The 26,942-nt window shown below is 50.8% G+C and overlaps 3 protein-coding genes across 3 annotated transcripts; 2 read left to right on the plus strand and 1 right to left on the minus strand.

The window, feature by feature from the left end:
• Nucleotides 1-15,614: 15,614 nt before the first annotated feature.
• LOC139837986 (uncharacterized) lies at nucleotides 15,615-16,298 on the minus strand. The gene has a single exon (XM_071827329.1). The coding sequence runs from the start codon at nucleotides 16,296-16,298 to the stop codon at nucleotides 15,615-15,617; it is 684 nt and encodes a 227-aa protein (XP_071683430.1).
• Nucleotides 16,299-19,430: 3,132 nt separating this feature from the next.
• LOC127339601 (uncharacterized) lies at nucleotides 19,431-22,812 on the plus strand. Its single transcript, XM_051365432.1, has 4 exons — nucleotides 19,431-19,713; nucleotides 19,812-21,184; nucleotides 21,283-21,992; nucleotides 22,080-22,812. Exons 1-4 carry the CDS (start codon nucleotides 19,431-19,433, stop codon nucleotides 22,810-22,812), a joined length of 3,099 nt encoding a protein of 1,032 aa, XP_051221392.1.
• Nucleotides 22,813-23,104: 292 nt separating this feature from the next.
• LOC127339602 (uncharacterized) lies at nucleotides 23,105-24,635 on the plus strand. The gene has a single exon (XM_051365433.2). It carries the CDS (start codon nucleotides 23,105-23,107, stop codon nucleotides 24,461-24,463), a length of 1,359 nt encoding a protein of 452 aa, XP_051221393.1. The 3' UTR covers nucleotides 24,464-24,635.
• The last annotated feature ends 2,307 nt before the right edge of the window (nucleotides 24,636-26,942 follow it).

A 26,942-nucleotide genomic window follows, 5' to 3' on the forward strand; every position in this document is an offset into this window, starting at 1 on the left:
AATCTGCCAATTTACGTGAGTGATCCTCAGATATGTACGCAACTTTCATTCAATTTGAGCATTTTCATCTGAGCAAGTTAAGTGCCCCAGAAAAATTCGTCTTTACGGACTGTTCTGTTTTGATAGATTCTGCCTTTTATTTCGCATTGCTTCTTTTGCTATGATTGATGGATTTCTTTGTTCCATTAACTTCCAGTAGCTTTGAGCAATGTCCAGAAGTGTTAAGAATGATTATGGCACCTCTGAACATGTGAATTTTTGATTATGCACTAACCCTCTAATGAGTTTGTTTTGAGTTTGGTGTGGAGGAAGTTTTCAAGGATCAAGAGAGGAGGATGATACAATATGATCAAGAAGAGTGAAAAGTCTAAGCTTGGGGATGCCCCGTGGTTCATCCCTGCATATTTCAAGAAGACTCAAGCATCTAAGCTTGGGGATGCCCAAGGCATCCCCTTCTTCATCGACAAATTATCAGGTCACCTCTAGTGAAACTATATTTTTATTCCGTCACATCTTATGCGCTTTACTTGGAGCGTCTGTGTGCTTTTATTTTCATTTTGTTATTTTCATTCTCTGAATAAATTCATGCTTGTGTGGGAGAGAGACACGCTCCGCTGTTGCATATGAACACATGCGTTCTTAGCTTTACCCTTAATGTTCATGGCGAAGGTTGAACTGCTTCATTAATTGTTATATGGTTGGAAACAGAAAATGCTACATGTGGTAATTGGTATAATGTCTTGAATAATTTGATACTTGGAAATTGTTGTGCTCATATAGATCATGTTTAAGCTCTTGCATCATGTACTTTGCACCTATTAATGAAGAAATGCTGTAGAGCTTGTTGACATTTGGTTTGCATGATTGGTCTCTCTAAAGTCTAGACATTTTCTGGTGAGGGTTTGAACAACAAGGAAGACAGTGTAGAGTCTTATAATGCTTGCAATATGTTCTTATGTAAGTTTTGCTGTACCGGTTTATACTTGTGTTTGCTTCAAATAACCTTGCTAGCCTAAGCCTTTTACTGAGAGGGAATACTTCTCGTGCATCCAAATCCTTGAGCCAAAAACTATGCCATTTGTGTCTGTAACATCCCAAATTTCAATAAAAGAAAGTTAGAAGAATTCCAGAGAGCAAAATTTCAAACCAACAAAAACTTTTAAAATTGCATATAGTGCCATGCATAGGACTTGTGCATTTGAGTGATATGTTATGATGATTGTTATTATGTGTATAAGCTAAACCCTAAAACCCTAAGGTGATCATGAGAAGATCACAAACCAAATAAATCCAAAAGAGGAAGAAAAATCAAATAAATGAAAAACCCTAAAACCCTCACATATGCTCTATGGCATTTTTATAAATTTTGACCCTAGACCAATTTGTTCTTCACCATTAGTTGAATAATGTTACTAAACACTTATTACAACTTTTGGATTCAAAGAATCACAAATCAAATGGATTTCAAATACAAAACTTGCTCACATATGATAATGGTCAAATCTGCCAATTATAGTCTGATCACTACTTTGAGCCCTTGCAATTCAAAATTTTCAAACTAAACCTTGCTAACTCTTTGCACCACATCCAAGTCAACATCAAGGGGAACACTTTTTGTAAAGATCACCATGCCAAATTCTTTCTTGATCATTAGCTATGCTCAACCAAAGTTGGAACATTTTAATATGTGCAACAATCTCACACTTAGCCAAATTTGCCAAACTTTGAATTTAACAATTCCACCACCACACTCCATCACCTCTGGTCATTTCTTACTCAATGAGACACTCACAATTCAAAACTTGTAACCATTTGAATTGAACCAAATTTGGACAAAATTCACAAATGGCATCTATGTAACTATTTGCCACTATTTGCTATAGTGATCTACTCTAACCCTAACCACCCCATTTGCACCCTACTGGTTCCCCTGACCCCTCTAACCATAAATGGCAAATAGAAACCCTAAGAGAGAGGAGGAGCAAGGCTAGGACATGGCCATGCCGGCCATGTCGCCAACCCGACCACCTCCCCCTCTCTCCTTCTTCCCCAACCCTGGCCCTGGTGTCCAGCAGCTCCACCTCACCTCTCTACCTCAGCTAGCATCGACCACCTCGCCGTAGACGCCGTGGACTCGCCGGAAAACGCGCGCCCAGTGGTGGCCACGCCATGCCGAGGACGTCGCGAGTGAGCGCCGCAGACGCGCCCTGGACACGCGCTGCCTGGCCACCTCGAGCACGCCCTGGACCACCTCGCCACGAGTTGAGCACCGCCGCACACGTACGCAGCCGCCAGACATGCCCTTGACCACGACCCGTGACCGCCGGCGCCGGAGACGACGACATGCTTCCGTGAAAGCCGTGGCAGACGCGGAAGCAAGGCGACCAAACCAGCCACCGCCTACCCTAGTTGTCGCCACCCAGAGGACCACCGTGATGCCACGAACCCACCTGCACCCTCGCCTAGCTCGGTAGACCACCGGAGCAGCCGCGCCATGGTCGACCTCTTCACGGCCCCGCAGCACCCTCGCGTCCCTATAAAAGGAGACCTCCCTGCGTCAATCCAAGCACACCATCGCCTTCCCCTCTCCTCACTCGACCACCAGAGCCACTCCACCGTCGACATTGCCCACTGACGCCACCCAATCGAAGCCTCACTGCCCGTGATCGCCGCCGAAGCTCGCCGTCGATTGGAGCCACCCCAGGACGAGCCGACGGTACCAGGAGCTTCGCCGTCGTCGACATCGTCCCTGAGCACACTGCCCACCCTAGCTGGAGCCACGGTGAGCGCTCCGACCCCCTAGTGCCGTCGCGCCAGTGAACCCCTCTCGCCGGCGACGACGATGAACGAGCGCCGTTGGATTAGATTCTAATCCAACGCCTCTGTTTAAAACGTACCGCTTCGGGTTTTATGATCCACTGACGCTTGGACCCCACCCTGTCAGCGCGCCGCGCGTTTGTGGACCGTGGTGGGCTGGACTGGGCCATTTTATTTCGAATCTGGCCCAGTTTCGTTTCCCGCCGGCCCTATTAATTCAAATGACATTTAAACATTTCCAAATAATTTCAATACTGCCCAAACTTTGAAAATCAATAGATTCAAATTGGCTTAACCAAATTCAATGAATTTTATATGGTTGGAAAGCTAGTAAAAAGATCTAAAGAATGCCACTGGTCCCATGTCAAGATGTGCTGTAGAATTAATCTGATAAAAAGAAGAAGGCAGGGACTTTTCCCTATTCAAATAATTATTAAAAATCAACAATTGGTAGATATTAGGTTATTTCCAACTCTAATAGCTCACATTTGACTTACACTAATTGTTTATGCAATAAAATGGTGTGGTCACTTTGCATGATCATGCCCTAGTTTAATTAATGGACAATATGGCTAGTTTATGTAGTTGATATTGTCCAAAACTATTAAGTAAATCATATGAAGTATTACTTCATTTAAACCTTGTCTCAAATGAATTCATGTGATGTTTGGACCCCTGGCCAAACTCACTTATATGAATTACTTAGATATTTAAATCATTTGTAGCATTACTAAATGGTATGAGGTGGTCTACCTCATTTAAATCATTTTCTCAAATGATAATGATGAATATTTGACTTAGGTCAATATAAGTTCATATATGATTGTTTGAGAAATTAAATCTTAAGAAGATTTCAATGAGAGGAAATTATTTCTCAAGAACCCTATGGAAACTATCATTTACATATTAAATAAAAGGAAGTGAATTCTCCTCAAAGCAACACAACCCATGCACCCTAATTAGATTATTTGTGTGCATAGAATAGTTTGTGTGTTTGTATGTGATACATGGAATAGCCATTGAATTAGTGAGTAATTATACTCGTATTCAAATTTAGACGCTAGCACCGGAGAGTACACGGAAGAAGAAGGTTGCTACCAGGAGGAGGAGGAGGAGAACTTTGAGAACTACCAAGGCAAGCTAATATTCTTGCAAAGTGCAAAGCCCCTTTGGGGCAAGGCACCATGAATCTTATCTTTTCTTACATAAGCCTACCCCAAGTTTATACATTGCAAGTTCTTACTTGTTTTCTCAAGAAGTTACTTTTATAGTTAACTTTGGTCAAAGAAAAGAGGATTACTAGAGTAGTAAAGTTAGTCTTACTCAAGCAAAGCAAGATAGCACCCCTCATGATTTAGAGCTAGTGCTAATGAATAAAACTTGACTACTCTAGATGGGAACAATGTGACTTGAAATACATTTGAAACCTTGGAATGGTGAAGCATTCCATTGAATGATTTTTGAAGGTGAATATGACCAAGAGAAGATGGTGATTTTTGACAAACATGATATTGGTTTGAATGCGATACCTTTCCAATAGTAAGTACCCCCACAATACCTGATTATGGGTAGGGCTTAACTCGAAGTTTATGCATCTTAGTATGGGTTCCCTCTGAACACACATCATAGGGGTTATGCTTGAGGCTGCCTCCGTTGTTGAGAAAATATGTGAAATTGAGGTGAATTGTACGGCCAAGCCCTGTGCAGTTCCCAGGTTGACAGTTGGTCTTCACTGGGAGGCCAAGCTCATGGGGAGAGGTGCTCATACTAGGGTTTGTAAGTGAAAGGTTATGGTTGATGATCCGCGTACTGTGTTACAATGATTCGGGGTAATCCCGACGGATGAAATCAAATGTTGTGGCACAAGTGTGCAACCTCTGCAGAGTGTAAACCTATTCGAATAGCCGCGTCCACGGTTACGGACGGTTGGAAAGGCCATACAGTTTCCGATGTCATATCTTTGAAAAATGATGTTGAAAGAAGATGGTGAAATGAATTGTGGTGAATTGAATTGAAATCACCACTTGAATGGTGGGAATGACACTAATGTTCCCACTTGAGTTAGTTAGCACTTGCATAAGCTTTTCTCAAATACTTGTGAACTAAAACTGACTTTATGCAAACGAACTAGAGCTTAGCGAACATGACTAGATTGTCTAGCACTTACATTAGTATTAGTTTGCGAGTACTTGAAGTACTCACGGCTTTGTCCCTGGCTATTCAAATGGCCAGAGTATGAAGATGAACAAGGAGATGACCAGCAGGACGCCTACGACAACTAGGAGTCTTCCGACGTCAAGCGTTGGCCTGTGGACTAGAGAGTCCTTGTATCTTACGCTTCCGCTATGAACTTGTGTTTGTTCGTTGATCAATAGATCAACTATTCGTGTAATATGGATGATGTGATTCCAAGTTGTAAGACATTATGGTTTGTAATGAATGATGACTGTGATACTTAACTATTATGCCTCGCAACAACAATATTCCTGGGATTGCGATGTATGACATAATAGGCATTCGGACTTAAAAATCCGGGTGTTGACAAGTTGGTATCAGAGCCATTGTTTGACCTTAGAAGACCTTAGTTAGAATGGGCGTTCTGAAAAACTTAACTTTGAAAATCAAATGAAGAAATATTTGTGAAATTTTACTTACACTCTTGTCTTTGAGACTTTGCCAAAAATTTGATGAATCATGTTCTATCTTATTTGAATCTACTTAAAATTTTGCCACACCTTGCACTCTCTAACTTACTCATCCAATTCTCTTTCAGATGGAGCCGAATGAACCCATCAACACCAAGTTTTACCAGCTTGGGAACGGAGGGAGCTTGATCTTCGAGCACGACCTCAACGCCGTCTCTGACTTCCTTGGGCGCCCACACCCCGAGTTCCACGGGATTCAGGTGGACGACACGCCCGGAGGAGAGTTGCAGTGGGTGATCACTGCCGACTTGAGGGGCAAGATGGAGCCTCCCACCTAGGAGAGGATCCTCTTCTCCTTCCGCGAGAGCAACTGGCTCGACGGACTCGCACGTGGCCTTCAGGAGGCACTTGCGCGCCTCTATGGACAGAACGTGGTGCGCATCCTCGCTTCGCGCTTCGCGCATATCGTGAGGTGTGATGCCATGGGAGTGCCCATGGAGCTGCAGCCACACCCGGAGTTGAGGCACCATGCTGAGCACCTGGACTTCATGCTCTACCAGACTCAGAAGGACCTCGACGCCACTCGCGCTTACGCGAACCAGACCCATGCTCACATCATCGAGCAGGGTGAGGCGATCAAGCTACTCAACAATGACCGCAAGAGCCTTCGCCAGCAGCGTGCCAAGAAGGACGCTACGATTGTGCGCCTTCGCGCCAAGATCGCGTCACTTGAGGCCACTGTCAAGGCCCAGGAAGACCAGCTCAGAGAGATGGAGGATGACGACGGAGGTATTGATCTTCAGGGAGGAGGAGCCTTCCTGAGCGACGACGATGACTTTGAGGAGGACGAGTTCACCGAGGAGGAGGACCATGAGTTCCTGGAGGCAGGACCCGATGACTACGTCCCGATCGATGTCGAGGATGAGGAGTAGTTGCACTAGTTTCACTTATGTAGGTGTGAGTTGTATCCCGTCATTTGTATCGTAGCATGAGAATGGTTCTTAAAACCATTGGAGTATGAGTGTGTTAGTTTGTACTATGTGTTGAATGAATGAATGAATGATATGTTTGTCATGAAAAGATTACAAATTTCAAATGTTTTCAAACTTACACAAAATAAACCATAGAATGTTCCCTCTTATCTCATGATCTTCTATATCTTCAGATGGCCCCTCCCAATCGCACCAACGACGCAATGATGCAACTGCTGCAAACCCTGCTTGCCGACAGGGAAACCGAAAGAGCTGAACGCCAAGCCAACCTCGCCGCTTTGCAGAACATTGCCAACCAAGGCCATGGAAATCATGACCACCCTGGATCCAAGCTCAAGAACTTCCAGAACACCAACCCTCCAGTGTTTAGCAATACCGAGGAGCCTCTCGACGCTGACGACTAGCTCCAGACTATGGAGAACAACTTGGAAGTAGCCGGAGTGGAAGCCAACGAGAAGGTCTTGTTTGCCACCCACTATCTCGCTGGACCAGCCCGCGCTTGGTGGACAAGCACCCGTGCCATGAACGGAGGTCAGTTCATGACTTGGGAGGATTTCAAGCTAAAGTCCAGCAAGTACCATGTACCCCCGGGTCTTATCAAAAAGATGAGGGATGAGTTCCGTGAACTGAAACAAGGTCGCATGACGGTGGTAGAATACCGCGACAAGTTTCTCACACTGTCGAGGTACGCCCCTGATGAGACCGACACCGTTGAGAAGAGGAAGGAGAGATTTCTGAACGGACTGCATGATGAGATGCAGACTGTCCTCGTCAACATCCCCCTCGCCGACCTTGAAGCCCTTGTTGACTCCGCCATCCAGATGGAGGGCAAGCTGAACCAAGCCAACGAGAACCGCAAGCGCCGCATGGCGAAACAAAGTGGGTCTAGCCATACTCAGAAGTATCGCCCCAGCTCAAGTGGAGGTTTCACTCCAAGAAACAACAACAAACCCCCGATGCAGAACTCGCGCCCCGGTTATCAGAACCGGAGTGGAGGAAACTCCAAGCCAGGAGGCTACAACAACAACAACTACAACAACAACAACTACTACAACCGCGCTCCGCCCAGAGCCCCCAACAACAACAACAACAACACCAACACCACTCCCAGAACCGGAAGCAACGCCGTCCCCATTGCGACCAAGGACAAGGCCACCATCACTTGTTATGAGTGTGGTGTAGTGGGGCACTACTCCAACGAGTGTCCCAAGCGACTCGCCAAGCTCGCCGGCAACACTGCAGCACCTGCTCAGCAGCAACGCCGTGTCTCCACCGGCAAGAAGTTCGTCCCCAACAACCCCAATAACCGCAACGGCCGCCTCTACCACATGAACGCCGAAGAAGCCCAGGAAGCACCAGATGTTGTACTGGGTATGTTTTCTGTCAACCACATCCCTGCCAGAGTGTTGTTTGATTCCGGAGCATCTCATTCTTTTGTCACTGAAGACTTTGCATCAACAAGTAAAATTCAACCCCTCAGTTTGAAGCATGTTATGATAGTTCAAATTCCCGGATCAACCACCAAAGCCAGAAAATTTTGCAAAAATGTACCTATCAAAATCCATGATGTAGATTTCTATGCAAATCTAATCATTCTGGGAACCAAAGGTTTGGAAGTCGTACTAGGAATGGAGTGGATGTCCAAGCACAATGGATTGATAGACTGTGCCAAGAAAGCCATAACCATGACTAGCAGCACCGGTATCGTAGTAGAGCACGTCTCTGAAAAACTACCCAGAAAGTTCACCTGCAACCAAAGTGTATCCAAGCCAACTCTGGATCAAATCAGGGTCGTTTGTCGCTACCCTGATGTGTTTCCAGATGATCTACCCGGTATGCCCCCGGATCGGGATATCGAGTTCATCATCGAGTTAATCCCCGGAACTGGACCCATAGCCCAGAGAGCCTACAGCATGAACGCAACAGAGCTTGTGGAGCTGAAGAAACAAATAGATGATATGTTGGCCAAGGGTCTGATTAGACCTAGTGCATCCCCCTGGAGATCACCAGTTTTGTTTGTGGACAAGAAGGATGGTGCAAATCGTTTATGTACGGACTATCGTAAGCTTAACGATGTCACCATCAAAAACAAATACCCCTTACCCAAGATAGAGGACTTGTTTGATCAACTCACCGGAGCCAGAGTTTTCTCCAAGATAGATCTTAGAACTGGATATCATCAGCTGAAAATCCGAGCCATCGATATTCCAAAAGCTGCCTTCACCACCAGATATGGGTTGTATGAGTACAACGTCATGTCATTTGGACTGACCAATGCCCCCGCTTATTTGATGAATCTCATGAATAAGATCTTCATGAACTTTTTGGACAAGTTTGTCGTTGTCTTCATCGATGACATCCTTGTGTACTCCAAGTCCGAAGAGGAACATGAACAGCATTTGGAGACTGTCCTAGAAACCCTTAGGCATCACCAGTTGTATGCCAAGTTCAGCAAGTGTGAGTTTTGGTTGGAAGAAGTTGGATTCCTGGGACACATCTTGTCTGCAGGAGGAATTGCCGTAGATCCCGCCAAAATCAAAACTGTTATGGAATGGCAAGCCCCAACCACCCAAACTGAGGTCCGCGCTTTTCTTGGATTAGCCGGATATTACCGCAGATTTGTAGAAGGCTTTTCGAGCATCGCTCGACCAATGACCCAACTGTTGAAGAAGGACAGGAAGTTCGAGTGGACCGATAAATGTGAAGAGAGCTTTCAACAGCTCAAGAGTAGACTGACCACAGCCCCAATCCTGATCATGCCAGACATTGCCAAGCCGTTTGACGTATATTGCGACGCCTCCAAGACTGGTCTTGGATGCGTGCTTATGCAAGAAGGCAAGGTTGTATCCTACCTTTCAAGACAGCTGAAGCAGCATGAACAGAACTACCCAACCCATGACCTCGAGCTTGCAGCCGTGGTCCTAGCCTTGAAAGTTTGGCGTCATTACCTCATGGGTAATCGATGCGAGATCTACTCCGACCACAAGAGCCTGAAATATATCTTCACCCAGAAGGAGCTGAACATGAGACAACGCTGATGGATCGAATTGATCAAGGATTACGACATGGAGATTCACTACCACCACGGCAAGGCCAATGTGGTAGCGGATGCTTTGAGTAGACTGCCGTGTCAGTTGAACTCCATGCTCGCAACCGAACAGCCCAGCTTGCATCAAGAGTTTGAACAGTTCAGACTTGAACTTGTTAGTGAAGGATTCCTAGCCAGCCTAGAACTGCAACCCACCTTGGTTAGCCAGATCAAGGAAGCCCAGAAGGACAACGCTAGCATTGACGGAATCAAGAAACAGATAGCCGCAGGAAAAGCCCCTGGATTCACCATAGACGAAGCCGGATTTCTTTGGTACAAAGAACGTCTCTGCGTACCATCGGACTCAGACTTGAAGCAAGTCATCCTGCAAGAAGCCCATGACACCCTTTATTCAATCCACCCCGGAGGTACCAAGATGTATCAAGACCTGAAGGAGCAATTCTGGTGGCATGGAATGAAGAGAGAGATCGGCAGCTACATCGCCAAGTGTGACATCTGTCAGAGAGTCAAGGCAGAACACCAATGACCCGCCGGACTGCTACAACCACTGCAGATTCCAGAATGGAAGTGGGACTCCGTAGGAATGGACTTTATCACCGGACTGCCTAAATCCAGCAAAGGCAATGATTCCATATGGGTAGTTGTCGATAGATTGACCAAAGTCGCCCATTTCATCGCCGTCAAGACCACATACCAAGGCCCAAAGTTAGCTGAACTGTACATTTCCAGAATAGTCGCCCTGCACGGAACCCCGAAATCGATAGTGTCAGATAGAGGATCACAGTTCACCTCAAGATTCTGGCAGAAAGTGCACGAAGGACTAGGAACCCGTCTGAATTTCAGCACCGCCTATCACCCTCAGACTGACGGACAGACTGAGAGAGTCAACCAGATACTGGAGGACATGCTGAGAGCATGTGTACTGGAATATGGATCTAAGTGGGAAGACTGCCTATCTTACGCAGAATTCTCTTACAACAACAGCTATCAAGCTAGCCTGCAGATGGCCCCCTTTGAAGCCTTGTACGGAAGGAAATGCCGTACCCCCCTGAACTGGTCGGAAGTCGGAGAAAGCCAAGTCTTTGGCCCAGATGTTCTTCGTGAAGCCGAAGAGAAAGTCCACAAGATTCGCGAGTACCTCAAGACTACGCAATCAAGACAGAAGAGCTACGCCAACAAGCGACGTCGGGAGATGACCTTCGAGATCGGAGACTTTGTCTATCTCAAGGTATCCCCCTTGAAAGGAATGCAGAGATTTCAACTGAAAGGAAAGCTCGCACCCCGATATGTCGGACCCTTCAAAGTTCTGAGCCTCCGAGGATAAGTATCTTATCAACTGGAGCTACCTGAAGAGATGTCGGTTGTGCACGACGTGTTTCACATCTCACTCCTCCGGAAGTTCCTTGAGGTCCCTGAGAAGACCGAAGTGTTCAAGAACATCGACCACCGATCGGTGGATATCAACAAGGACCTGACTTACCGCGAAGTGCCGATTCGCATCCTGGAGGAAGCTTACCGAACCACCCGCACCCGAAGCATCAACTTTCTGAAGATACAATGGAGCAATCATACCGAAGATGAAGCCACATGGGAACGCGAAGACTTCATGAAGAAGGAGTACCCAGATCTCTTTAGTACCTAACTTTCTTTTCGATCTCGGGGCGAGATCTTTTGTAAGGGGGAAGGGTTTGTAACATCCCAAATTTCAATAAAAGAAAGTTAGAAGAATTCCAGAGAGCAAAATTTCAAACCAACAAAAACTTTTAAAATTGCATATAGTGCCATGCATAGGACTTGTGCATTTGAGTGATATGCCATGATGATTGTTATTATGTGTATAAGCTAAACCCTAAAACCCTAAGGTGATCATGAGAAGATCACAAACCAAATAAATCCAAAAGAGGAAGAAAAATCAAATAAATGAAAAACCCTAAAACCCTCACATATGCTCTATGGCATTTTTATAAATTTTGACCCTAGACCAATTTGGTCTTCACCATTAGTTGAATAATGTTACTAAACACTTATTACAACTTTTGGATTCAAAGAATCACAAATCAAATGGATTTCAAATACAAAACTTGCTCACATATGATAATGGTCAAATCTGCCAATTATAGTCTGATCACTACTTTGAGCCCTTGCAATTCAAAATTTTCAAACTAAACCTTGCTAACTCTTTGCACCACATCCAAGTCAACATCAAGGGGAACACTTTTTGTAAAGATCACCATGCCAAATTCTTTCTTGATCATTAGCTATGCTCAACCAAAGTTGCAACATTTTAATATGTGCAACAATCTCACACACAGCCAAATTTGCCAAACTTTGAATTTAACAATTCCACCACCACACTCCATCACCTCTGGTCATTTCTAACTCAATGAGACACTCACAATTCAAAACTTGTAACCATTTGAATTGAACCAAATTTGGACAAAATTCACAAATGGCATCTATGTAACTATTTGCCACTATTTGCTATAGTGATCTACTCTAACCCTAACCACCCCATTTGCACCCTACTGGTTCCCCTGTCCCCCTCTAACCATAAATGGAAAATAGAAACCCTAAGAGAGAGGAGGAGCAAGGCTAGGACATGGCCATGCCGGCCATGTCGCCAACCCGACCACCTCCCCCTCTCTCCTTCTTCCCCAACCCTGGCCCTGGAGTACAGCAGCTCCACCTCACCTCTCTACCTCAGCTAGCATCGACCACCTCGCCGTAGACGCCGTGGACTCGCCGGAAAACGCGCGCCCAGTGGTGGCCACGCCATGCCGAGGACGTCGCGAGTGAGCGCCGCAGACGCGCCCTGGACACGCGCTGCCTGGCCACCTCGAGCACGCCCTGGACCACCTCGCCACGAGTTGAGCACCGCCGCACACGTACGCAGCCGCCAGACATTCCCTCGACCACGACCCGTGACCGCTGGCACCGGAGACGATGACATGCTTCCGTGAACGCCGCGGCAGACGCGGAAGCAAGGCGACCAAACCAGCCACCGCCTACCCTAGCTGTCGCCACCCAGAGGACCACCGTGACGCCACGAACCCACCTGCACCCTCGCCTAGCTCGGTAGACCACCGGAGCAGCCGCGCCTTGGTCGACCTCTTCACGGCCCCGCAGCACCCTCGCGTCCCTATAAAAGGAGACCTCCCCGCGTCAATCCAAGCACACCATCGCCTTCCCCTCTCCTCACTCGACCACCAGAGCTACTCCACCGACGACATTGCCCACTGACGCCACCCAATCGAAGCCTCACTGCCCGTGATCGCCGCCGAAGCTCGCCGTCGATTGGAGCCACCCCAGGACGAGCCGACGGTACCAGGAGCTTCGCCGTCGTCGACATCGTCCCCGAGCACACTGCCCACCCTAGCTGGAGCCACGGTGAGCGCTCCGACCCCCTAGTGCCGCCGCGCCAGTGAACCCCTCTCGCCGGCGACGACGATGAACGAGCGCTGTTGGATTAGATTCTAATCCAACGCCTCTGTTTAAAACGTACCGCTTCGGGTTTTATGAGCCACTGACGCTTGGACCCCACCCTGTCAGCGCGCCGCGCGTCTGTGGACCGTGGTGGGCTGGACTGGGCCATTTTATTTCGAATCTGGCCCAGTTTCGTTTCCCGCCGGCCCTATTAATTCAAATGACATTTAAACTTTTCCAAATAATTTCAATACTGCTCAAACTTTGAAAATCAATAGATTCAAATTGGCTTAACCAAATTCAATGAATTTTATATGGTTGGAAATCTAGTAAAAAGATCTAAAGAATGCCACTGGTCCCATGTCAAGATGTGCTGTAGAATTAATCTGATAAAAAGAAGAAGGCAGGGACTTTTCCCTATTCAAATAATTATTAAAAATCAACCAAAATAGATATTAGGTTATTTCCAACTCTAATAGCTCACATTTGACTTACACTAATTGTTTATGCAATAAAATGGTGTGGTCACTTTGCATGATCATGCCCTAGTTTAATTAATGGACAATATGGCTAGTTTATGTAGTTGATATTGTCCAAAACTATTAAGTAAATCATATGAAGTATTACTTCATTTAAACCTTGTCTTAAATGAATTCATGTGATGTTTGGACCCCTGGCCAAACTCACTTATATGAATTACTTAGAGATGTAAATCATTTGTAGCATTACTAAATGGTATGAGGTGGTCTACCTCATTTAAATCATTTTCTCAAATGATAATGATGAATATTTGACTTAGGTCAATATAAGTTCATATATGATTGTTTGAGAAATTAAATCTTAAGAAGATTTCAATGAGAGGAAATTATTTCTCAAGAACCCTATGAAAACTATCATTTACATATTAAATAAAAGGAAGTGAATTCTCCTCAAAGCAACACAACCCATGCACCCTAATTAGATTATTTGTGTGCATAGAATAGTTTGTGTGTTTGTATGTGATACATGGAATAGCCATTGAATTAGTGAGTAATTATACTCGTATTCAAATTTAGACGCTAGCACCGGAGAGTACACGGAAGAAGAAGGTTGCTACCTGGAGGAGGAGGAGGAGAACTTTGAGAACTACCAAGGCAAGCTAATATTCTTGCAAAGTGCAAAGCCCCTTTGGGGCAAGGCACCATGAATCTTATCTTTTCTTACATAAGCCTACCCCAAGTTTATACATTGCAAGTTCTTACTTGTTTTCTCAAGAAGTTACTTTTATAGTTAACTTTGGTCAAAGAAAAGAGGATTACTAGAGTAGTAAAGTTAGTCTTACTCAAGCAAAGCAAGATAGCACCCCTCATGATTTAGAGCTAGTGCTAATGAATAAAACTTGACTACTCTAGATGGGAACAATGTGACTTGAAATACATTTGAAACCTTGGAATGGTGAAGCATTCCATTGAATGATTTTTGAAGGTGAATATGACCAAGAGAAGATGGTGATTTTTGACAAATATGATATTGGTTTGAATACGATACCTTTCCAATAGTAAGTACCCCCACAATACCTGATTATGGGTGTTTGACACGAGAAAAACGTACTGCACGACTCTCGCGAGTAGGGCGGAAGGGCGTCGTTCTCTCATGCGCACCGGGGATCAGTAAAGGAAAAAAGATGCGGGCGTGCCAGTGTATAATGATACACAAAGAAACCAAAAAGATGCGGGAACAGTATTTCATTAATCTTTGAGATAACAAATACAATTCCCATTTATGTGTTGCGCTCCGTGGCCTACTAGCGCGGCCAGCCTGACTAAGGCGATTGCATTCTCCTGATTCCCGGGGCCTCGGAAGGCTCCCGGTTAATTACTCCCGCGGGTTACACCGCGAGACACCTCCAATTAAGCCGTGTGGTCGTCTTCGTCGTCTTCGCTTCACGTCCTGCATGCATAATGGTGGTGAAGATGTGTGTGGGCAGCGGTACACGCGCCGCTGTAAGCGTGGCCTGTGCTGCAGCCTCGCCCGCCCTCGCCGTCGCGCCTCGTCGGTCTTGAGCGGCGATGATGAGTGTTGTTAAAGTAGCATGATGCAGTCCGTTTAGCTAGGACTTCTTGACGACTTAGCGGCTTCGTCGGGGTGCGCAAGGGGTACGCCTCGCGGGAGTAAATTATCGGGAGACCGGCGTCAGTGTAAAACCAACGCACGCTCATGTCGGCATGGCCGGTGTGGTCGGCGCCGTGACTGGGTCCGACGCCGAGTACACGGCAGTCAGCGCAGCTTGGGCGCCGTCTCACGAGGTCACGGTAGAGTCGTGTCGGAGCGTCATCTCATCGCCGAGGATGACCCATGCATGTATTTGCTTGTTGCCTGTTGCGGACGTTCAGCTCAGTCACCGGGCAACTCGCGTCCAGCCGGCCGCCATGAACGGACATGGCAGCAGCGACGGCGGTCGAACGCGGGCCAGCTCCTGTACCTGTACGTCAGAAGCAGCTCCTGTGCACCAATGCCGCGCCGGGCTGCGCTGTCCGCCGGATTGACGAGCTCAACCTGTACGTCAACCTTCGAGCTACACCTGTACGTCAAGTGCCTGAGCCCTCAATACACCAGACCGGCCGAACCTGTATGGTGCGATCATACACAACCATGCATGTACGTGCATTGCTTGGCCCATGTGCTCAGTGCAAGTTGCTATTCTTCCCGTCATGCGCCTAGCTCCCGCTCACCAGCCAGCTGCCCGCCCGCGTCCAGAACTCCAGATGCCGCCTCCCAGGCCGGCGCAACCAGCACCCTGTCAAGGACACACCTAGTCGGCCTAAGGCGCTTGTTGGTCCAAGTGAAGCGAGCCCCTGTCCGCTCTAACTCCCGGAGTGCCATAGCCGCTATGGCCTCGTTAAAACGTCTCACCCGTGACCAGTTGATGTTATCATTATTTTTTTCATCAGCTGTCCGAATGAGGTTGAAGTCCCCCCCGATCACTACCGGGTACTCGCACCCTGCCACCGCCTGGGTGAGCTCTCCCAGAAACTCCTCCGTGCGGCGATGATCCGCCGGCCCATACACAAGGAAGAAGCACCACTTCATGTTGTTCTTCCGTTGTAGTATGGTGGCCGAAATGAAGAAGGTCCCCTGCCTCCAAGCACCAACATCAAAGCATTCATCACGAAAACCCAGAAGCATTCCCCCGGAGTGGCCCTCCGCCGGCACCCAGTTCCAGGCGAACTGACCGCCAAACTCCATGCTTCGCAGCTCAGCCGCCGAAAAATCGGCTTTGATGGTCTCCTGTAGCCCAATAATATCCACCCTGTCTCCCCTGATGTATGATTTGAGCTGAGTCCGGCGCCCCTGCTCACCGAACCCGCGAATATTATAGATCAAGGCCTTCATTTGCCGCTCTTCCCTTTACCCCTCCCCTTACGCATGGTCAGAGTGGACCGCCTCCCTCTCTTGCGTGCGGGTCTGGTACTCGAGCGAATGGCCTCCCTGGCCTCAGCGTCCGACCCCTCCGACGCACAGTCCGCCGACCGAGCGATGGGCGTTGACGGGCACCGGCCACCGTCCTGGACCGGGCCGTCCACGGAATCCGGAGCCGCCGCCTCCCCGGCAGCGGCCCGTACCCCATCCACGTCCACTTGAGCCTCCCTGGCAGCAAGCTCCTTAGCTTGGCGCGCCGCCACCCTGGCAAGCGCCGCTTGGGCCTCCTCCTTTGCGCGGAGTAACGAGATGGCCTCCATCGGAGTCCCCGCTGATGGAACAAACAGAATGCAACTATCGGCAAGAACCGCACCTATCTGCTGATCGGATCTAGCATCAAGGATAGAGAAGTCATCCGGGTCCGTACCTGCCGTAGCCGGGTCGAGGTTGCGCTCCGCCGCCAGCTTCTGGGCCTTCTCCATGGCCGAGGCCGCCGCCGCACCGCCGTGACGGCTGCTCTTCCTGATCGCCGAGGCCGGTGCCTTCTTCTTGATCGTCTTGGTGGGCGCCATGGTGGCCACCGTCTTGGTCCTCTTGCCTTGCGCCATGGGAGCCACGGCCGTGACCGCGGAGCGTAGGTCCTCCACCACGGGCGGAGCCTCCATCTCCTCCTCCTCACCCAACTCGCCCTCCACCTCCAAGATCGGCAGCGCCTTGGACGCCGCCAGCCCTCCCTCGAGGCCCTCGTGAGCCGGCTTCAGCGGGCTGTCAAGCAGCCAGTACTGCACGGGATCAGTCACATGCGAGGACGTTTCGCCCGATGCCGCCGGCAGCTCCTCCGGGCCAAAGGCTGTGCCCCCCTCTCCTCCAAGCATCTCCACGTCTGTCGACGCCGCAGCCCCAAAGTCGAGGGCCGCCTTCCCCAGGACCAGCGACGGGAGGAGGTCCACGTTGGACCCGTACTGTCCCGCGAAGCGCCCCAGCGGAGGAGCGCTGTGGGCACCCCCCGAGAGCGCACGCTGCTGCGAGCCTCCCCCACCGGCCCCTCCCGTGAGCGTGCGCTGTGAGCCGCCCCCACCGGTCCCGTTCCCAGGTCCCGCCGGTGGAGCAGCCGCCTTGGACTTGTCATTCCTGCGGTGGCGGTTCCACCTCTCGCCATCCGTGCTCCGATCCTCGGAATCCAAGTCATCGACGTCGTCATCATCCCCCGGCGGAGGGGGCCGAGGTGGGTTGGAGCCCCCTGCCCCCGGAGTCCCCAGCTCGGCCTGCACCCCCACGGTGTAAGGCTCGCCGTTGACACACAGAGCAATCGTTCCCTTGATGCGCTCCGGGAAGCGGCATTGGAACCTCACCCGGACCGGTTCCGTCTTCCACTTCTTGACCGACAACTCATCAACATCGAGCGGCCTGCCGATCATCGTGAGCGCCGCCATGAGGCGCTCCCTCTCCATGAGGTCCCCGGGCAGCCCCGTGAGCTGCACCCACACCGGCGGCATGGCCTTGCCCGGCCTCGGGTTAACGAACGCCTCCCGAATGTCCACATCCATCGTGCTCAGCGGTAGGTAAATCTTGCCCCTCCGAGTGCTCATGCGCAACGTCTCCCTAGACGGAAAGCGCACCGAGAATTCCTTCTCCGAGACCTTCGCCACACTCCAGTCCCAAGCACCATCCAGGAGGTTCTTGAGCTCATCCGCAAGTTGTAGCGCGGAGAGCGGAGCCACGTCGAAGTGGACAACCGCCTCAAAGGTCTCCACTTGGCCCGACCCCTCGAGCGGTTCGACCTCGATATTGTAGAATCCGCCACCGGTGATAGCATGCCCCATCTGCTGCAGCATCATCGGGCGCCCGCGGGTGGGGCAGTTGGCCGACGCGTGCCCTTCCCGGCTGCACAGAACGCACACCGGCGCGTTGGTGCACTCCGATTGGAAGTGGCCCTCTCTCCCACAGCGGAAACACTCGCCTCCGACAGCTCCCATGGCACCCCCGGCCGCGAGCTTGTTCTTACCCTTGTGCTTCGGGTTGGGAGGCGCCCCCTGCCCTCCCCCTTTCTTGTTCCTGCCGTACTGCCCGCCTCCGCCGCCGCCGCCGCGGCCGCCCGCGGGGACTTGCAGCTGGCCTTGCCCCCTGGCCCGGGCCGCTTCCTCCTCACGAAGCCGCTGTTGCTCCCACTCCCACCATGGGGGCGGGGGACCCCAATCCCCCCTCTCCGAGTCGTTCGAACGATGCTCGCCGAACCGCGGACGCGGCTCGTCGTCGTTCCGGCCGCGCCGCCCGCCGTCGTGCCGGCCCAGATCGAGCCGGCCTCCCTCCTGCCGGCCATCATCTCTCCGGCCCGACTCCGACCGGCCGCCGTCGTGCCTGCCCAGATCGAGCCGGCCTCCCTCCTGTCGCCCCGCGCCCTGGCGGCGCCCATCTCCATCACCAAAGGCCCCAAAGCGCCTCTTGTTGCGCCCGTCGCCCCCGCTCCCCTCCCCTCCGTACCTCTCCATCACCACTGCTGCGAAGGATTTCGAGAGCGGCGGTGGCGCAGGTAAGCGAAAAAGCGTGCGGGCGATGGACTGAAACCTACTAACCTCTCCCGGACGTGCAGGGAACCCTAAGGATGGAGTGGTGCATCCCTTGGCCAACCACAGCCACCTTGGGCCCGCGTAATGGGCCACCTCTTGCCTCATGGGCCTCACCACCAGGTCCCCATGCGGCTCGCTCAGCCCACTAAGCGGAGGCCCCAGAAGAAGGAGGGGATGCTCCGTCCCGTCCTCCACAGGGCCCAACCCAGGCCCACCGCACGTCCCCGACGGCCCAACCTCAGCCTGCGCAGGGGAGGTCCCTTCCTCCCTCGACGAATCCGAGTAGACCACGCTTCGCGGCGAATCCGGCGGCGGCGGCCGTCGGCAGTCTCCCACGGGACCATCCCACGGCAGCCCCGCTCCAGCGACTCGACGCCGACCTCCGCCTCGCTCCCGAACACCACGAGGACCACCGCCATCTCCTAGGCGGGTGAATCTCGGGGCCGAGCACGCACGGAAGCGGGAGGCCCTCCCTCCTGGCGCGAACGCCGTGCGCTGCCGGTGACGGAGTGAGCCCCCGAGCTCCTCCGCCTGCGCTATGAAGCCTCCCAGGCTCATGGCCCCACTTGGCCGGGACGCGCCCTCCGTCCCCACGTCCTCCTGCTCTTCAGGCGAGCACTCCAGATCTGACCTTCCCTCCTCCGACGACTCCTCTCCGGCGTCCTCCCCGGCTCCGGCCCAGAACCGCCCCCATGAGCCGCCCGCCGGACCCGCGGAGCTCCGCCGCTCCTCTCCATCCTTCCCAGGCCTCGGGGTGGCCGGAACCAAGCAGCCGCCGGGGTGGGATTCAAAATCGCCACCCCCGTCGCCTATCCCCGTCCGTACCATCCCACCGAACCACCTTTCAACCGCGCGGCGCAACTCGACGCCCACGATGTCGACCTCTGCTCGCTCACCGCGATCACAAGGATTGGTTCAGACCATACACCGCTCCTTCTGTCTTCGGGGGAAGAGACAAGGAGAGTGCCGCCGAGGTTCTTCTTCCAGACCTGGTGGTTTGGTGTTCCGGGGTTTGGGGACCTCCTTAAGGCAAAGCTGGGCAGCTTCATCTCGGGGCTGGGCCCACATAGGTGCTACATAGAGCTTTGGCAGTGTGTGGCCCGTAACACTCGGCAATTCCTCAAGGGGTGGGGAGCCAACCTGGGCAAGGAGAAGAGGGATTTTAAGGAAAACCTACTCCTACAGGTCACCCAGCTGGATAGGGTGGCCGATGACACAGGCCTTGATGAGGAGGGGTGGGCGCTTAGGTATCACCTTGAAGACCAACTTTCGGCCTTAGACAGGGCGGACGAGGAGTACTGGCGCCAACGTAGTCGGGTCCAATGGACGCTCAAAGGGGACTCGTGCACGGCGTACTTCCATGCCATTGCGAATGGGCGCCGGCGGAAGTGCTCGATCCCTAGGCTGTCCACGGACCATGGGGAGATCCATGAGCAGCGGGAGCTCATGGAACACATCTATTTGTTCTACCAGGGGCTTATGGGATCGGAGGGGGAGACCAGGAGGTTTGCCCTGGGTCCGCACCTTTGGGATGGGAACCATAAGGTGTCTCCGGAGGAGAATCATGACCTCGAACTGACTTTTACTGCGGAGGAGCTGGACGAGGTGCTAGCGGGCATGAAACAGGACTCGGCGCCGGGCCCAGACGGCCTCCCGGTGCTTTTCTTCAAGAAGTTCTGGGGAACACTTCGAGGACCGATCCTGCAGATCCTCAACGACTTCTCCCTAGGGAGGGTTGACGTGGCGCGCCTTAACTACGGGATTATCACCCTGATTCCCAAAGTTAAAGGGGCTGAGAACATCAGACAGTTCAGACCTATCACGCTCATCAATGTTATCTTTAAGTTTGTGGCTAAGGCGTACGCGACTAGATTAGCTCCGGTGGCGCATAGAGTTATAGATCGCTGTCAATCCGCTTTCATTAGAGGGCGCTGCCTGCACGAGGGGGCCCTGGCCTTACATGAGATTGTGCACGAGCTACACGTCAGGAAGCAAAAGGGTTTGCTCCTGAAGCTTGACTTTGAGAAGGCTTACGACAGGGTAAATTGGGACTTTCTGCAGGAGATTCTTCTGAGGAAGGGGTTCTCCGCGATGATGGTCCACCGTTTGATGCAGTTGGTCAGGGGTGGCCAGACTGCGATTAATGTCAACGGGGAAATAGGGCATTTCTTCAGGAACAAGCGCGGAGTGAGACAGGGAGACCCACTCTCGCCGATTCTCTTTGATTTCCTGGTGGATGGCCTGGCAGCGATCATTGCCAAGGCTAATTCCGCTGGCCATGTCAGGGGACTGGTACCACACCTCATCCCAGGGGGGTGACTCAACTGCAGTACACAGATGACACCATGATCTTGGTGGAACCCACAGGGGTGGGTATTGCGAATCTGAAGGCCCTGCTCCTATGTTTTGAGAACATGTCGGGTCTGAAGATCAATTTCGACAAGAGCGAGGTTGTGGTCATGGGGGTCTCCAGGACGGCTCAACAACGGGTGGCCAACCTCCTCAATTGTCGCCTGGGCAAGTTTCCGATTAAATATCTGGGATTGCCTATTAGTGATAGACCGCTTAGGGTAGCGGACTGGGGTTTCCTCCCCGAGATTGTGGCTCATAGGGTTGAACCTTGGCAGGGGTTGTACCTTGGGGCGGCGGGGCGCCTGGAGCTGACCAACTCCTGCTTGTCTAGCCTCCCTTTGTTCGCTATGAGCATGTACCTGCTCCATGACGGCACGCACAAGGCTATGGATAGACCGCGCTCACGCTTCTTTTGGGAGGGCGTGGGGGATAAACGCAAGTACCACATGGTGGACTGGGCCACGGTGTGTAAACCCAAGGTGCTGGGGGGCCTAGGGGTGATGAACACCAAATCCATGAATATCGCCCTAATGGTGAAATGGATTTGGAAGCTCTACCAAGGAGCGGAAGGTCTTTGGGCAGACCTGATCAGGGCGAAGTACCTGCGGGGCAGGGATCTCTATGTGGGAGAGGTTCCGACCCATGGCTCCCAGTTCTGGAATGCGATACAAAAGGTCAAATGGCACTTCAAACTGGGGGCAAAACATCGGGTTCGGAACGGGAGAAGAACCTACTTCTGGACTGACTGGTGGACGGGCAGCGGACCACTTAGGGCGAGATTCCCCAGACTCTTTAGCTGATGTGAGTCGCCTTTCATCACCGTTCATGGAGCAAGGGTGCTCGATGGGGTGCCAGGGGAATGGCGCCTCCGCTTCAGGCGACAATTTGGTCTCGCCGAAACTGTGGAATGGGACAACTTGTGCAGGGAGGTACAGGGACTTCCTTTAAGCACGGATGATGACGAGGTCTCTTGGGCCTTGGAGCCGTCCGGAATCTACTCCACTAGCTCTGTTTATGCTAGGTTGGCGCAAGGGGCGGCGACCGCATCGTTCAAAGATGTGTGGAGAACCAGAGTACCACCAAAGATTAAGGTGTTCCTCTGGCAATTGATCCGGGGGCGGCTGCCCTCGGGGGAGCAGCTGCTTAAGCGGCATGGCCCTTCCAATGGGATGTGTGCGCTTTGCGGGGCCTGGGAGGACTGCAACCACATCTTCTTCACCTGCCCATTAGCAAGACTTATGTGGGCTGGGGTGAGGGAGCTTCTTTCGTGCGACTGGAACCCGGCAGGGGCTGGGGACTTCATTGCACTTTCTCAGGGCTTGTCTAACCCCCTCCGTAGGCTAGCGTGGTTCACATTTGCGGCTCAATGTTGGACGCTTTGGAACATACGTAATAAGCTAGCCATTGAGGGAAAGCTTATCGGCAACCCGGCTGACATCTTCTACCAACTATCTTTACATATGCAGTGTTGGAGGGTTCTGGTCAGACCGAGGGACAGGGACTTGCTGGACTTGGCGGTGGGCGGCGTCAGGAGGCTCTACGCGCGGACGCGGTCTGAGGCGACATGAGGACGACATCCCAACCCTGATCATCTACGACGACATTGGGGCATGCGAGGGATCCGGGATGTGTGTGCTGTGTCTTGTTATGTACTGCGGGGAGCTGTATGTGTGGGCGTGTCTAAGAACATCGGATAACTGTTATGTGTGCGGTGTGGCGTTGTACCGAACCTTACCATGTGTGTGGCTTTATATATAAAGCTGGGCCGGAGGGCCTTCTATTTAAAAGAACTCCAGATGCAGCGGATGGCCACGATAGCGGCGACGGCTGCGGCGACAGCATACTCGTCAGTTCCGGTACATGTACAATCTGACCTTTTCAATGGTGCGTGGGCAAGGATACGATGGAGCTAGCAACATGAAAGGTAATGCTAATGGCCTGAAAAAACTGATCATGGATGAGTCTCCTTCTGCCTACTATGTTCATTGTTTTGCCCATCAACTACAACTAACTCTGGTTGCTGTTGCTAAGGAGAGTGGTGATTGTACTTGGTTCTTTCAACAACTTGCAAACTTGTTAAATGTTCTTGGCATGTCTTGCAAGAAGATGAGGATGCTTCGGATTGCTCAAGCCGAAGAACTGATAGCTGCATTGGATTTGGAAGAAGTGGAAACAGGGACTGGGCAGAATCAGGAAATGGGTTTGGGAAGGCCATGTGACACACGATGGGGCTCTCACTTCAGAACTGTGAACCGTGTCCTATCAAATTATGCTGCAATAAAACGAGTCCTTAGGAAAATTGGAGATGAATACCATGGCGCAGAGGCTCAAGCGGCTCTAACTGTGGAGACATCCTTTGTGTCATTTGAGTTTGTTTTCATGGCACACTTGATGCAGGAAATCTTTGGATACACAGATGATTTGAGCAGAGCTTTGCAAATGAAAGAGCAAGATATAGTTCATGCTATTGAGCTAGTTGATTGCACAAAGTTTTACTTGCAGGCATTGAGGTCTGATCCTAGATGGGATGATTTTCTTGTGACGGTAACATCTTTCTGTACAAAGCATAGGGTCAAAGTTGTTGATATGAATGCTCGTTACTATCCAGTTGGGCGACCTAGAAGAGTTGGTATCCATAACGGTGCAGATAATTACCATCGCTTCCATGTTGATATGTATGTGAGTGTCATTGATAGGCAGATTTCTGAGTTGAACGGCAGATTTGATGAGGTAAACACTGAGCTACTTACTTGCATGGCAGCATTCTGTCCACTTCGTGCATTTGCTGCCTATGATAAAAAGAAGTTGGTTAATCTTGCTTCAAAGTTTTATGCTACTGATTTCTCAAGTGATGAACTAGCAAGACTTCCCTGGCAATTAGACATGTATATTTGTCATGTGCGCAGAGATGGAAGGTTTACAAACTTGAAGAGTATAATTGAACTTTCAGCTATGCTTGTGGAGACAAACAAACATCAACAATACTTTCTTGTTTACAAGCTTCTTAAGTTGGTACTGATTTTGCCGGTAGCTACTGCTAGTGTTGAAAGGGTATTCTCCTCAATGAACTATGTGAAGAATAAGCTAAGGAACAAAATGAGTGATGAATATTTGAACAATGCTTTGGTTACATTTGTTGAGAGAGATTTCTTCAGTCAAGTGAAGGATGAAGATGTCATCAAAATCTTCCAACAAGGCGATCGCAGAGTTACATGGTAATAGGATCAATTATTCTATCAAGAAAAGGTACTGCTTGTATGCCTCAATGCAAATGATTAGTTGTATTTATTGATAATTACTATGGATTTATGGTTTTATGAACTTATCTATTTTGTGTTGTTATTTGACTGAAATATTGTTGGTACTAGTGAATCTATGGCCATATGTCATATATATACTATATAGCTTTAATTTTGTTCACAATGAGCTTTGAGCTTTTTTTGGGAGGGAAATGAATACCCTTCACCCAATTCCTGGAGCCGCCGTTGGCCGCCATGAACGGACATGGCAGCAGCGACGGCGGTCGAACGCGGGCCAGCTCCTGTACCTGTACGTCAGAAGCAGCTCCTGTGCACCAATGCCGCGCCGGGCTGCGCTGTCCGCCGGATTGACGAGCTCAACCTGTACGTCAACCTTCGAGCTACACCTGTACGTCAAGTGCCTGAGCCCTCGATACACCAGACCGGCCGAACCTGTATGGTGCGATCATACACAACCATGCATGTACGTGCATTGCTTGGCCCATGTGCTCAGTGCAAGTTGCTATTCTTCCCGTCATGCGCCTAGCTCCCGCTCACCAGCCAGCTGCCCGCCCGCGTCCAGAACTCCAGATGCAGCGGATGGCCACGACAGCGGCGACGGCTGCGGCGACAGCATACTCGTCAGTTCCGGTACATGTACATGCACCTGCCCGTCTGGAGCAGCTCGCGTACGTCATCACCGGCCTGGGCTCTCCGCTAATATGGAGCACCTGTACACCAAGACGTCGAGCTTCCCCTGTGAGCTTCACGGAGTGGAGCTGGACTCCTGCCGCTCACCTATCGGCGGTGCTGTACATGAGTGCTACTCAACCTGTACGCCAACGATGAACTGAACCTGCATGCCGGATCGAGAGCTCCTACATGCTGCCGGCTGTAGGTGATCTAGCGCCTGGCCTCTGTGTGAGGCGAGCTTCTCCGGTACACCGCCGCCCGGCAGTGCCTACGCCAAGCGCGAGGCCAAACCTGTACGCCGAGCTATCGCGCCTGCCCGTCGAAGCTGAACCTGTACCTCGCCTCTCAGCTGTGCTCGTCGACCTGCACCTGTACGCCAAACCGTCGGTTGGCGGCGATTGTTGCCTGCCATCCCGGATGAGCCATGGTCTTGGCGGCACCGCGCCGCGCTCCCGAACGCCATGGCCATGTTAGTCCGGATGAAGTCGGCGGCGATGGGCTGCACACCAGCAGCTCCTCGGCTTCGCCGTCTTGGCCGGTTCACGTTGGCGGAGATGGCCGCGGGCTGCGCACCGGCAGCTCCAGCGCCTGTGCCTCGTTTTCGTCCCGTCCGTGGCGGTGAATGGTAGAGAGTGATCGACGACGGGTGCGCGGCATGTATGCTGTAGAGAACAATAGAAAGAGAGGAGTTTACTACGTCAGCCGTAAATCTCACCATTAGAAAAGCTCATCTTCGCCTCCATGGTGGTTCTCTTCTGATCGTGCTGCTTTTGGATGGGTGTATGGAGATTGGATGGGTTTGTCGCCGTGTACGAGAGATGGGTTTCTTCTCCCGTGCGTGTCTTCTGCCCCTTCCCTCTTTGTGCATGAATCTCTTGTATTTATAGACGGCCTCCAGGCAAACAGATGAGCCGCGTCCGTAACTTGCGGAACGAACCGGCCGATCGATTCGTTTGGTTTCTTTCGTCTGCACCAAGTTTTTATCTCTTCCGCTCGTCTGGGTTCGTTTAACTTTTATCTCCTCTGCTTCTAGAACCTCCTCGTGGTACAGCGGGAAATATACCACGCCACGACTCTGCTCCGATGAGAGTAGTCACGTATACGAGTTTATTTCCGACCCATCGGATTCTGTGCATGCACGAGACAAACTGATCCAGACTTATATACGTACAAAGTCCAAACAGCCAGAGGTCTACGGTTTACGTAACCAACTAATAGCCTGCCTGTCACCTGGACCTCTCCGGCCGGCCGATGCACTCATGCATGATCAACCAACTAGCTACGAGTTCATGTACCTGTAAAATAAAGCAAAGACACGTACATGCATGTATAGAATTAATATTACGGTTTTGCTAGAAATCAGGCGCCTAATTTTTAATATGTCTCAGTCACCTAATTAATCATTATATTAATTGGATTTTGATTCGTGAATCTAGCTACTGTTGTTTCACGAGCATGCAGCCTTCAAGCTAATTGTTCGTCTTGCTTTTTGATGGGCTGTTGTGGGCTGCTTTCTTTGCCTCTTGCGCTTTGTAGCATGTGTCATTTTTCCGGATTTTGTTTTTTGTGTGCTCAGTTGTTGTCCTTTGCAAAAAGAAAAACACCACACAGAGGTTGCAACTGTTGAAAAATATTATGACCGTTAGATTGCGTTTTATTTGTGCTAGCCTAGCAAGTTACACATTGGTTGCAACTAAGATTTTCGCGGTTACATGTAAGTTGCAACTGAGATTTTCTAGTTGCATGCGGGTTGCAACTGAGAAAAT

Source organism: Lolium perenne, chromosome 3 (genome assembly GCF_019359855.2).
Source record: "Lolium perenne isolate Kyuss_39 chromosome 3, Kyuss_2.0, whole genome shotgun sequence".
Classification (NCBI taxonomy): Eukaryota; Viridiplantae; Streptophyta; class Magnoliopsida; order Poales; family Poaceae; genus Lolium; species Lolium perenne.